Here is a 12,859-nt window from a genome sequence, read left to right as displayed (position 1 = left end):
ATCTGTGGCCAAATAGCATGAACAGTATGATATCAAGCTATAGTTTGTGTGTTGTTGCCTCAAGTAATCCATCAGATATTTCGCTTGGATTTTCCACACTACATTACCATCGCAGCCATTTAATCACAGGCACTGTTCTCTGGGTAAGAAGTGAGAATTATCCCCGTTCATCTGAACTTGTTTGGGGTGAGTGATTTGGAGCAAATTTTGGTAACAGGAACACTGTAAAGCACTCTCCACTATCACCGCCAGAAATACAATGGGACAATGGTCTAGCCCAAATAACTCACTGTGTTAATGAGGCTGACAAATCTTACTTTAATGCTTTACTTTTTATTGTTTTGTCATTGTTACGGATCTTGAAGGATTGGATAGAAATGCAGCTTTGCTTTTTAAGGTGAAGAAATCTTTCTGAATGTGTCAGGGTATTGTTGTCGCTCTCAGCTAAATATCATGGATTCTAAGACTAACAAACTGAAGTCTGCATGAAAGGCACATTGTATGCATGTGTGTGTACAAGAATGAGTGATTAGATGGTGTGCGCCTGTTTCTGACACATCATGCCATCATACTGTACACTATGGGACCAAGTGGAGCTGACAGCTGCAGGAAACAGGAGTTATGTGGAACATGAACACACAGGAATGGTGGTGAACGGGTCAGTGTGTGGGAGAGAGTATGTGAAACAAATTGCCTGACCATATGAAGCGCAGTTTATAGTAGGAAGTGTGTGGAAGCAAATAGTTGTCTCTGTGTGCCCCACAACACTGCAGATATGTTGCACTGTGGGTTTAATATGCAGTAGTGTTTTTTATGAGAAGAGGTTCACAGCCTGTTACTTCCTTTTCACTAGTCTATCTAAAAGAAATATTTATTGTTATTTCTTCACGCTAAACAAGCTGTTTGAAGAGAGAAATTGTCAATTCTTTGTAGCCAATGATGACACTACGAGTTCAATATTTCTCTAATGTATATCTATAGCAACGCAAGTACACATAATGAGATTATGAGGTAAATACCAGAGGTGAGACAAAGTCATTGTTTGGCAAAATCTGAAATGAAAAACAAAGCCCTCCTACCTAACAAGCTAGCTTACGATCACTTAGGAAACTTGTTGGTTTCGCTTAGTCAGTCACGGGACAATAAGTTCCCAGTTTATTAAAAAAAATTGATTTGTACCGTCGACTGCCATCCCATAACTGTCTGCAAACCACTGCGCTTTTGCGCTTCAATAAAAGTGAATACAATAGCTTCCTCCATTTGGAATTATTATTAATATTATTATTTATGGAATTCATTATTTATGTATTATTATTATTTATGGAATTCATTTTGCCTCCTTGACCGGATCCTCTGATGACGGGTGCAATAAATTCACCGCAAGATTTTGCAATTTTAAAATTACAGTGTGTCCATGTCTTTAGACCGTGTTAAAAAACAATGACTCTAACTAATCTACTACAAAATCTCATCATTCCAGATACTGCCTCAGTTTTGCAAGTCCCAAATAAGTCTCAAGTTTTAGCTATGATGTCCTAAGTCAAGACCAACACCTCCCAAGTAAAGTCTAAGTCCTAAAATGTGTTTTGAGTCCTAAACAAGTCATTATGCGCCCCTCACCAAATTGAATGTCATTTTAAAACTTATCAGAGTTAGTGTAGTAAATAAATGTCTTTTATGCTTTATAACATTTAAAAACAAAAAGACACCGGTATGTTACACTTGTAACACAATTACAATCATTTGTAAATTCTTAGCTGAATGTTTAGCATGTTGCCGTCCCATTCAGGTATTGTGTTTCTCATGCCATTCAAAAATGAAAAGGTACACGATAGTATGACGATAGAGGTGGGCGTACCGTACATCTTGCCCTCATCAGAGAGGATGATCTTCCGGCGGCCACAGGGTGGGTAGATGGCCAGGGCCTCCTGGAAGCTCTGCTCGATGTCTGGGCTCCACACACCCTCTGCATCATTCTCCAGGGGTTTGTCGAGTGTGTCCCCCAGCTCCTCACTCCCACCCCTGGGGGAGGGAGCCGGCACCCACTCCGCAGACGTGGTGGGACCACAGAAAGGGGACCACGGAGCAGGGGGTGAAGGGTCTGGGTTGGGGGAGATGATGGAGCAAGGGAGAGACCAGTGGGCCTGCCTGTCTGAAATCCACAGATGTGATGATGATGATGGTCTGGATGTGGCAGGGCAGTCCTGCGAAAGCAAGAAAAGCATGATGAAATTGACATGGTGCTCTGTAAGGAGGAAGTTTCTCAAAAACAGATGTCCAGGGAACGTTTTTGCAAGGATTTCATAGATTCTTCCTAAAAGTATTGTGTTGAAAAACAGTAATGAAACGTAAGACTTTTGTTACTGAGCATTAACACTTTCATAAAACAGAAGTAACAGGACGAAGAAAAAAAAGGAAGAAAAAAAACTTTCATTTATATAATCTCTTCATATTTTTTTCGATCATTCAATAAATTGTTTAAGCTATAAAATATCAGGACATTTCTTGAAACCCAAGATGATGTCTTCAAATTGTCTGTTTTTTGTATCCAACAGTCCAAAACCCAAAGACATTCAATTATATATAAAGTACACCAGAAAAAAAGCAGACAATTCTCCCATTAAAGAAACTGGATAGTCCACTTAAAATAATTAATTGTTGTTGATTCATTTTATAGGATACTTTAGATAAAGATTTCACAGAACCCTATTAATTCACTCACAACATGTGTAAATATTAAGGAATGCAGAAAATAGCTTTTCAGCCTAGGGCTGCTCGATTATGGAAAAAAATCCTAATCACAATTATGTTTGGTCAATATTAAAATCACGATTACTCATTGACTTTTGGAAAGATTTTGCAATTATTGAACTAAAAAAAACTGTTAAACAAATCAACAGTCAAAACACCTTGAACTGTGAAATTACCCTTCTAGTTTGAACTTTTTCATTCAGAACACAAGACAAAATAAGAGTTGACTTGCAAAACATAACGTGCAAAATAATTGTTTTTCTCGATTATTCCGTTTTGTGTGATCATTAGGAGCCGGAATTAAAATTTTTATTAATTGCACAGCCCTATGACGGTGCACTATACATTGATTTTCTCCACTGATGTTTGACGGGGTAAACTCAAGGGGTGTAAAATTTGCAGACCATGTAACCCTTCACATTAAAGCCTCCAAAATCTGACTAACAAGGTTTTCATGCTAAAAGTACTGAAATAAATGTCACTGAGAGCAAGTGACAACCTAGCTGCTACATTAAGGCAGTCATATGAAACAGTGCACGCTCACATCAGCCCCACAGCTGCTAATCCTGATTTGGAAAAAGAACCTCAGTTCATTAATTAGGTTAGTGAAAACAAATAAAGTGTTGAGACATAAGCAGGAGGAGGAGGGTGCAGGAGGGGCCTAAAGTCAACAAATGAGGAGACACATTAAAGTGGGATCACCGTCCTCAGACACACTTAGACACGCATGCCACGGAGGATCATGCCAGGATACTGATGGCAGGAGGCTTTTTAGGTTGCCCATTTCTTCATCAGTACTGAAGTTGGACTGTATTTTTAAACTTAGAGATTCTAATCAATGTGTTTGTGCATTGTTTAGGGTGTGGAAGTATAACATTAACCAGCTGACTAATTAAAAGGATTGACTTGAAATGCATCGGCTCTTAATGACAGAAAAAAAAAACAGCAGTGAGATCCACAGGCGAGTGACAGCATGGGGACTTGCAAAATGTCTACCAGCAGATTCATATCCTGTTTTCTCTACACAACAATTTGTTTAGGATGTGCACACATTGCTATACATTTGGGTGGAGAGTAGGAGACAGATGTCGTCTCGTCTCCACCTCTTCCTCTCGGCGGACACGCAGGGAGAAAACAAAATGGAAACGGGCACGGATGGTAGGACACGGTGAAGAAAGAACTCAAACTCATGAGTCAATACAAACAGAGCTTTGTGTTTTTTTTTATTTTCCTGCCACTGTGAAACTAAGAGACCTCCATATCCATTTAGGGCAACAAAATGAAAAGCAGTCACCATTACGTCAGTTATAATCCCAAACATGGGATGTGCGTGTTATGTGTGTAGGCAGTACAAAGGTCTATAATTGTGAGGCTACGGTTGAGAAAGGGTCGTAGTGACTTGGTGAGTTAGTCAGTGTGTTGCACGCAGTGAGTAAGACTCTCCAGCCAAGTCTGGTTCCCCCCCCCCTCGCTCTTCCTCTGAGCCCCCTGATGTTCCACAACACTTCCTGCAAAGCGTCCGGCCAGTCAGCCATTCTCCCCAAGACACACACACACACACACACACACACACACACACACACACACACACATACACGCCAAAACAAACAAAACACCACCAACACACTAATCGACAGTCAGAAACACTTAAGAGAGCAGACTGGACAAACTCCACGGACAAACCTTGGTATGATTGTTTTTGACAATAGTATTAGGTACAAGTATTAAGTAGAAGTATTTTTGGATTGAAGTTGTCACTAGCTTATATTTCCTGCTGATACATAATACAATTCAAAGTGTTTTCCTGCAGAAATGTATTCCTGTCAGGTTAAAAAAGGAAATAGTCATTGTATCAACCAGATACAACAATACTTTTTCACAAGCCATAACAAAGTGTCATTACTAGTAATACAAATACGTGTTCATGCAGACTTGGGGAATTCAAATCACTTCTAAGTGTTCGTAGATAACAATCGCTGGACATGTGATTTTTAAAGAGCGAGCTAATGCAGCATTGAAACAAATGATGATTGGTACATACAAACAATGTTAATTGACAAATGGATCGATTAAAAACATTTAAGTCTTTTATCAAGCAAAAAACAACATTTGCTGGTTCAACGTCTCTAAAATGAGAGGATTTGCTGCTTTCTGTTTTACATAAATGTAAGTTAATGATTTAGACTGTTGGTTGAACAAAACAAGCAATTTAAAGATGTCACCTTAGACTGAGTGATCTTCTGATATCTTTTAGTTGTGGCCTTAACTTAACTAGAGAAGCAGATTGTTGATTGTCTTTTACATATATTTACAGCAGGAATGATTAGTTACCTAATCATTTAGTTGATCAACAACTGAATATCTTTGGGGTTTTGGCCATTGGTTGGACAAAACAGTACATTTAAAAACTTCACATTTTTCAGTATTCATCATTTTATAGACTACACGACTAATTAATCAATCAAAAGAATGATTGACAGATTCACTGATAATGAAAATAATCGTTAGTTGCAGCCTTAGATATATTCTCTATTAACTGGTGCACAATATGAAAATAAATCTAACCTTTGAATTCAGTGTGACCCTACAAGATAATCTGAACTGACACTGAAGTGAGTGTGACATTGTTCATAATTAACTAGTTAACAGGTCTTCTCTTGTGAGGCTATGACGTTTTTAGTAACCGATTGCTTTTTCAGTTTATGTTTAAAAAAAGAATTATTCAGCACGGCAAAATTTCTGCTCAGGGAGTGAGACTCGTCCAGACCAAAGAGCCATTACTCCAACTGTAATGTTACTGTATATATGTACTAGTTTAGTTCAAACCAAGACATCTGCCATTAAAAAACATATCAAAATCGCTGAATAAATAAAAAGCCCATTAGAGAACCAAAACAAATAATTTAAACCCTAACTGTTTTATTATGTTATTGTATACTTCTTTTTCTTTTTTTTTCTTTTATATGTACAAATAAAATAAAAAAATAACAAGAAATGGACCAAATTAAATAAAGACAACATCTTACACTTTTCCTCATGGTGCATTGTGTATTTCATCATTCTTACCTTTAATGAAAGCAGAGCATACAACTTTTCTGAATGAAGTTACAAAAACTCAAAAGAGTTAAGCTTTCTGTAGCACAATACAATAAGTCTTAATCTTGATCACGAGCCGCTACTCAAAAGCGAGTGGTTATTCTTCATTAAAAATCACAACAAAACTTTCTAAAATAAATCAGAAAACATTACTCAAATTTGACATTTCCATTGTTCTTGTAAATTATTTTTAATATTAAACTAACTGCAACTCCAGCTCAGGGCCACAGTAGGTCACTGTGAGTTTTGTGGCTATAAACCATTAGTGTGCTGCTCGGTGCCTCCGTCAAAGTGTCCTGGAAGTTAATTAACCTAAGCAAAGCCTTAAAACGACCCCCCCTCCACCCACTCCCCTATTGCCCCCCTCTCTGGCCCTCATCCACTCCCAGCAAGGCCCCTCTTCCCTGGATCCGCTTGACGGGATAATCCCCCAGCTGGTGCTGCGGTCAGGGGGCCACGTAACCCCCCCCCCAACTGCCCCCCAGCCCTTAACACAATTGCACACACACAGCATCAAATTATGAGGTAGAAAAACACTTGAACAAAGAGGGGCTCACACATAGCCTATGCATCACACATGACTCATGAGCCACAGATGCTTAAATACACTCCTGGAAACCATCGAAGCAGGTTCATATGCAACGCTAAAAGACACACACACACACACACACACACACACACACACTTTTCCTTTAGTGCCACCAGCAGGTTGATATTTGAGGTTTTGAGTGAAATGTCTCAACAACTTTGGTGATCCCCATCCGGCCCTTTCACAGCACCATCATTAGGTCAAAATTACACTCTGTCTAATACATTGCTTTATAAGCAAATACCTGCTAAGCTAATAACATTCCCATCAGCCTCAGCTGTACTTTGGGTTAAACAACCACGATGGATATTATACCTGCTAAACAGCATGTAAGCATTGTTACTGGGAAAATGTTAGCATTGTAACTTTAGCATTTAGCTCAAAACACACAACAGTGTCTTAATACTGTAGGCTTAAAGGCTACCCTCACAGAGCTGCTAGCACGGCTGTAAACTCTTTGTGTTGTTGGTATTTAGTCATTATCAGCAATCAATTGATAGAAGTGCAAAGGACAGAGTGTATGGTAGTGCAGGTCAATATTTAAGAAAGATATAAAAAGAATTGAAGGGTGAACAATTATTTGTGTATGTTTGTGTTTGTCTGTGGCGCTCAAAAACTACAGAAAACTACAGTAAAGTGGTCCCACTAATGCAATGCATGTAGCCTATATCTCTGGGTGTGCGTTTGTGTGTGTATTTGGTGAGTGTGGGTGTGTGTGAGCATGTGTGTGAGCTCAACTGGTCACAATCTCCACTAATCAGGCCGGGAATGTAAAGGCAGGAAACAGTCTGAGGATCAGCCTATGCCATGGAAAGTCACAGTGAGAGCCGGCGGAGACAAACGGGTTTGTTTTGTTGGGTTTTTGCTGAGAGTACATGTTCTCTTGCACCGAGTCCCACTGGGCTGCACCAGTGGGAGTCCAAGCTCTGCACACACACACACACACACACAGTAAATGTTACAGATTCATGCTCAAATGAACACCTCCTTCAAACACACACTGATATAAAAAAAAACACACACAAACAGCATGACTTACCAACTAATCTGCCGATTATTTTATCAATCAATTACTCTATAAAATGTTAAAAAAGGAAATGATGCCATCACACTTTCCTGAGCCCATGGTGAAGAGTGCAAATTGCTTGTTTTCTCCGACCAACAGTCTAAAAACCGAGCGGGCGCCCATATATAGAGGTTTACTCCTCGACGCAGCGGCCGTGGGTTCGACTCCGACCTGCGGCCCTTTGCTGCCTGTCATTCCCCATCTCTATCCCCTTTCAAGTCTAAGCTGTACTATAGAAATAAAGGCCTAAAATGCCCAAAAAACCCACTCCATTTGTAATTATATAAGAAAAATAAAAGCAGCAAATAGTCACCATTGAGTAGCTGATACTGGGAATGCATTGTCATTTTTCAAGCAGAAATGTTAAAAGATTTCGGTTTTCAGCCTGTCAAATATGAAGATTTCCTGCTTTTCTCTGATTAATATTATTAAAGATTGAATATTTTGGATTTTTGACTGTTAGTCAGACAAAACAAGAAATTAAAAGATGTGAACCTTGGGCTCTGAGAAACTTGAATGGATAATCTTTCACTATTTTTGTGACATTTTATATATTAAATGATGAATTAATCGGGAAAATAATTGACAATATCATTCAAAAATTAAAATAATCGTTAGTTGAAGGTCTAGTCTAACTGGTGAACATAGTGGAGCATTCTGCAGTTGCAGAGCCAGATATTTCTCTCAGGAGTTGCGAGCGACCAAAACAGAGCGAAAATTAGAGTGAATATTGGACTCACATTCACCAGGTGGGCAGAAACTACTTCAAACCTGCTGGATGTGTAAATAGGTGCTAACAAGTTTGACATATTATTCTTATAAAGTTGATATGGCAATGTTGTGTATACAGCTCGTTTCTGCTGCCCCCAAGGGACCAAATAAAAACACCTATGGCAGGTTTACATGGAAAGATGGCGATCAAAAATGCAGCCTCTAAAAATTACACAAGCTGTAATTTGTATATTTCCCACATTCCACAGTTTCAACTCCTTATCTAATGGACCATGCGAGTCTTGACCCTCTGTCCTCTCTAGATGTCGTTGACAAAAGAGTTGGAGCCGAAGAGGACAGAGGATCTATCAGATCAGCCCCAGATAATCCAACAGAAAGATCCATCAGACTGGCTGGAATCAATGGACAACACAGTCACACACACACACACACACACACACACACACACACACACACACTTCACAGAGCTGTGGGTGCAGAAAGTCTTTGTTCTACAAGGCTCATATCTGAGGCATTATTCGTTTCTCTCGTGCGAGTGGAGGAGGAATGATCGCTATGTGGGATGAGCACAGCAGATTTAAAAAAAAAAAAAACTCCTCCGCTGTGGAGAGGACCTGTCTCAGGGCAACGCTGCACACACAAGCATACACAAGGTTGAAACACAGAAATGTCCCCGCTTGCTTGTTTTTTTACCTCTTTTTCTTACTTGTTCCACTCATTCACCCACACAAACAAACACATCCACCTTTAGGCCCAGTAACATCCACCCACACACACAAATGCTACTGCAGTGCAAACAATACAACCTTTGAGTTCATATTACAATATAACTCATCTGTCTGAGACAATAGTGAACCCAGAGCCTTGAAAACAAAAAGGGCCAAGGCCTGGAAAAAACCCAAACTCCTCTGGCTGTCAGACACTTCAGAGGAGGCTTTGACAGGTGTGTTGTCGCCCCCCTCCCACCCCTCATCACACTGTCACCATGCTCCAATCCACCTGTTGCCCCTCTGGAAAACACACTCTGCTCAGCTGCCCTGTGGGACACAAACACACACAGACACACACAGACACACACACACACACACACACACACACACACACAAACACAAACCCGGCAAGCCCTGCGTTAGTCACCTCGAAACACTGACCGAAAATATTCACTCACAGTTGTACAGAGCATTACAAGTCTGACCCACACAGACGGACATTACTTACACAATACACAAGATGGAATTTTAAATAGTTTTCTTTGTTTAGGGAAGCACATTTGGTAAAGTTGAGTATCATGTTGAGTCTGTCTAGATCTAAAGGTATACTGGTTATCGATGAATCTAGTAAGTCATTTTTCATAGCAAAAATGCCAAAAAAATCATGTCTTGTCAAACTTCTGACCTGTGTTTTTTCATTATTTTCTGACATTTTACAGACCAAACTGTTACTGTTCAACCAGTTATTCAGAAAATATCGGCACATGAATTGATAATGAAAATAACCTCTAGCAGCCTCTCTATAAGTTACTTTGTGTTTCTTTGTTCTTATATCTGAGCTGTCTTTGGGCTGTTTCACAAAACAGGATTATCAAGTTAACCACATCACTCGGGAAGTTATGAAATACAGTACCTTCTGAAATGTTGCTCATTTTAAAGCAATAAAAGATTGGCTGAATCATAGCCAAAAACCGATACTAACAATCACTGGGCAATACAGTAGCAACATTTAACCATTGTTCTTACAGTTATGGGGTTTTGAATTTTCTAATCCTGCTTTTGAAGACATCAGTACGAAGTACAGTCCCCGTAGCACCACTTATGTCTCAATTCCAGTGGTGGAATAAGTATTCAGATATCTTAGCAGCAACATAATGTAGACATAATCTGCTACAAGTCCTGCATTCTGAATCTCACTAAAAGTAAAAGTACTCATTAGGGAGCAGAATGACACAAGTCAGTGTTTTATTACAATGTCTTATCTAATAATTGATTATTGTTGATGATGCATAACAGTGTAAGCAGAATCTTGATAATGTAGTTGGTTGAGGTGGACCTCATTTTAACTACTCTGCAAAGTAACTTATATGGCTGTCAAATGTATTTGAGTAAAAAGTACATTATGTCCCTCTGAAATGTTGTGTGCCATAAAATGAATACTCAGTACAATTACTTATGACTTACACTACTGCACATTTTACTTGAGTATTTTATTTTATATGTATATTTATTCAGCTAGTTATTACTTTAACATCATTTAAAACATATAGCCTACTGAGTAAATTATGTTAAACAACAAGACTAAGCTCCACCTGCTACAACATCTAAATGCTGCTTGGATGTTAATGCATCAATAATAATAATTAAATAGTAGCCTAATATAATAGTGCAACTCTGACAGAGACCATTTGCCTGCATAGTAAGTACTTATAGACTTTAAGTAAATGTTGCTGATAATGCTTCACTTTTAATACCCGACTTAAACTTAAACTTGTAATGGAGTATTTTTAAGGGATCTGAATAATTCTTCCACCACTGTACACGTTTACTTGAGTGCTTGTTTGAAAGCAGAACATTGACTTGTAACAGTATTTTTATGTGGTATATTTTGACTTAATCTGAATAGCCTACTTTTTCATACACTGACGATAGTATGAGTCATTAAAACGCAGATGTTTTAATTAGCTAAAAAGACAATTAAATCATGTCAGACAGAGATATAAATGCAACAATACCGGCCACACCAGTGCTGTGTCAAGCCACTTCCAGTCTACTCACACTTGTTGACAAAAGAGGGAGAAGAAACCTCTGAATTAAACATGAGAGTTAATAAATAGCCTGCACAGTTTTAATTATCTCAGATTGCCGGGTGTAAAACTGTAGCCAGACAAACGCTAATGTTTGACTGCGCGGCTATGAAGTTATTCCTTCAAAAGAAGATTAAAAGAAAGAAAAAGTTCCGGCTGCAAGCACAGGAAGTCAAACCACACACACTCCGGCGCTGAAATTAAAGGAAAAAATGCAGGAATTTGAGCGAAGAAATGCGAGATATTTGAGGAATGCTGTCTCCGACAGTGAGTGAGAAGCATTCAGAGCGAAGGCGGTGAGAAATGCTGACTTCACATCCATAATATTCAAGAAACTGAAAGTTCACACTCCGACAGAAGACGCAGCTTAAATCTGAACATGAGACCAACACTTTAAATATTATAAAACACTTGCGCTTACCTGGTGGGACTCTATTGGCAGACTGGCAGACAGGCAGGTAGGTAGAGCAATATTATATATATTTTTTAAATGAAGAGTAACTCTGTAAGGTTTGTCTTTTATTTTGTTATTGTTTTCTGCTGCCTCGTCTCCTTCCTGAAGCCGTTTGTTTGAAGCGAGAGGAGGGCAGGAATTTCAGGAATTAGCCGTGGTATGACATGAAGCCTGGAAAAAGCCAGAGAAAAAGACGAAGGGAGAGAAGGAGGTGAGGGAGGGAGGCAGGCCTGACCGGTCAACACGTAATTACGAAGGGGTGGAGAGGAGGAGGGGGAGGGCTCCAAAAAGGAAAGGAAAGCAAAGAAAAGGGTGGTGAGAGGGTGGGGGGTGCAAAGGAAATATCATCAAGAATCAGACATACCGTAAAAGCCACTGCTTTTAGGAGGAGGGACAAACAGACGCATTGCAACATGATTGTAAGAAGTAGAAAGCATTCAACTTCTTTACAATGACTTAGGTGTACACAGCAGCCTGGGTATATGGCGAGGATGTTATACTGTATACCGAATAAAAACCAGAATGAATATGAATTGTTTTGTAAGAATAGTTTATTAACCTTTGTGTACGTTTTAAATTACCAACTATCCAAATTAGCCCAGACATTGGACTAAAGGATTTGTTGCCTTATGAATAATAACTTTAGTTCATATTATATCCATATTTCTTTATTTTTAAGCAGATGATGCTGGTATTAAGTATGTCACAGCAGATTGTAACACATTTAATGTTACATTGTTTTGTTTTTTCCCCCAGGCTTTATGACATAAATGTATCTCCTACACCACATGATATTAAAAATGGTTGAATGTTATTAAAAAAAACATCATTGTTGCCTCTTGTCAGGTGTTTTAGCAGTTAAATTAAATTATTAATTTATGTTCTTTTAAGCTAAATATACATGTATAAGTTCAATGAAATAAAAGATTGTTTAAACATTTTTGTGGGAATGCCACCTGCACCAGTCTTCCAGTCCCAGTTTTCACATATCTTTTGCTTATATTGTCAGATAAGCAAACAAAAAGAATACCATTGTTGAACTTATGGGCATGTTGTGCAAGACATTAAATTCCTGGAGGCCAATTTGTGTGAAATGTGATTCTGAACTTTGGACTGAGTGGCTGAGGCACCACATGAAGGATTACATGAACTGGGTAACAGAGTCCTCCAGTGGATATCATGGGTAAAGAGTGGATTATTATCAAAGAGCGACACACACTGTTAGACTTTTCTACAGGTAACCTGGATTTTTACTTTAGTTGTGAATTGACTAACTAATTATCTTTGTTTCATATAACGTTTTTTCCTCAACTAAAAATGGCTTTTTACACTTAGCAGTTGTGCTCAGCTGGAGATGCTGCCCTATTCAATGCA

At 38.8% G+C, this 12,859-nt stretch overlaps 1 protein-coding gene across 3 annotated transcripts in view; it reads right to left on the bottom strand.

Annotated features, from left to right (window-relative positions):
• Positions 1-11,624, bottom strand: part of tead4 (TEA domain transcription factor 4) — a 38,579-nt gene extending 26,955 nt beyond the window's left edge. For 2 of the 3 annotated variants that reach the window (XM_078257428.1, XM_078257429.1), the window contains exons 1-2: positions 11,453-11,624; positions 1,859-2,204 (exon numbers count right to left, since the gene is read on the bottom strand). In XM_078257428.1, coding sequence (XP_078113554.1) covers positions 1,859-1,865 — 7 coding nt within the window. In that variant the 5' untranslated portion in view covers positions 1,866-2,204; positions 11,453-11,624. Of the gene's footprint in view, positions 1-1,858; positions 2,205-11,452 lie in introns of those variants that run through there. The other variant, XM_078257430.1, reaches the window with a different exon arrangement.
• Positions 11,625-12,859: the final 1,235 nt, after the last annotated feature.

The sequence above is a fragment of the Sander vitreus genome, chromosome 8 (assembly GCF_031162955.1).
Source record: "Sander vitreus isolate 19-12246 chromosome 8, sanVit1, whole genome shotgun sequence".
NCBI classification, from domain to species: domain Eukaryota; kingdom Metazoa; phylum Chordata; class Actinopteri; order Perciformes; family Percidae; genus Sander; species Sander vitreus.
Note: the sequence above shows the minus strand (reverse complement) of the source record. Positions and strands in the feature narration are given on the sequence as shown.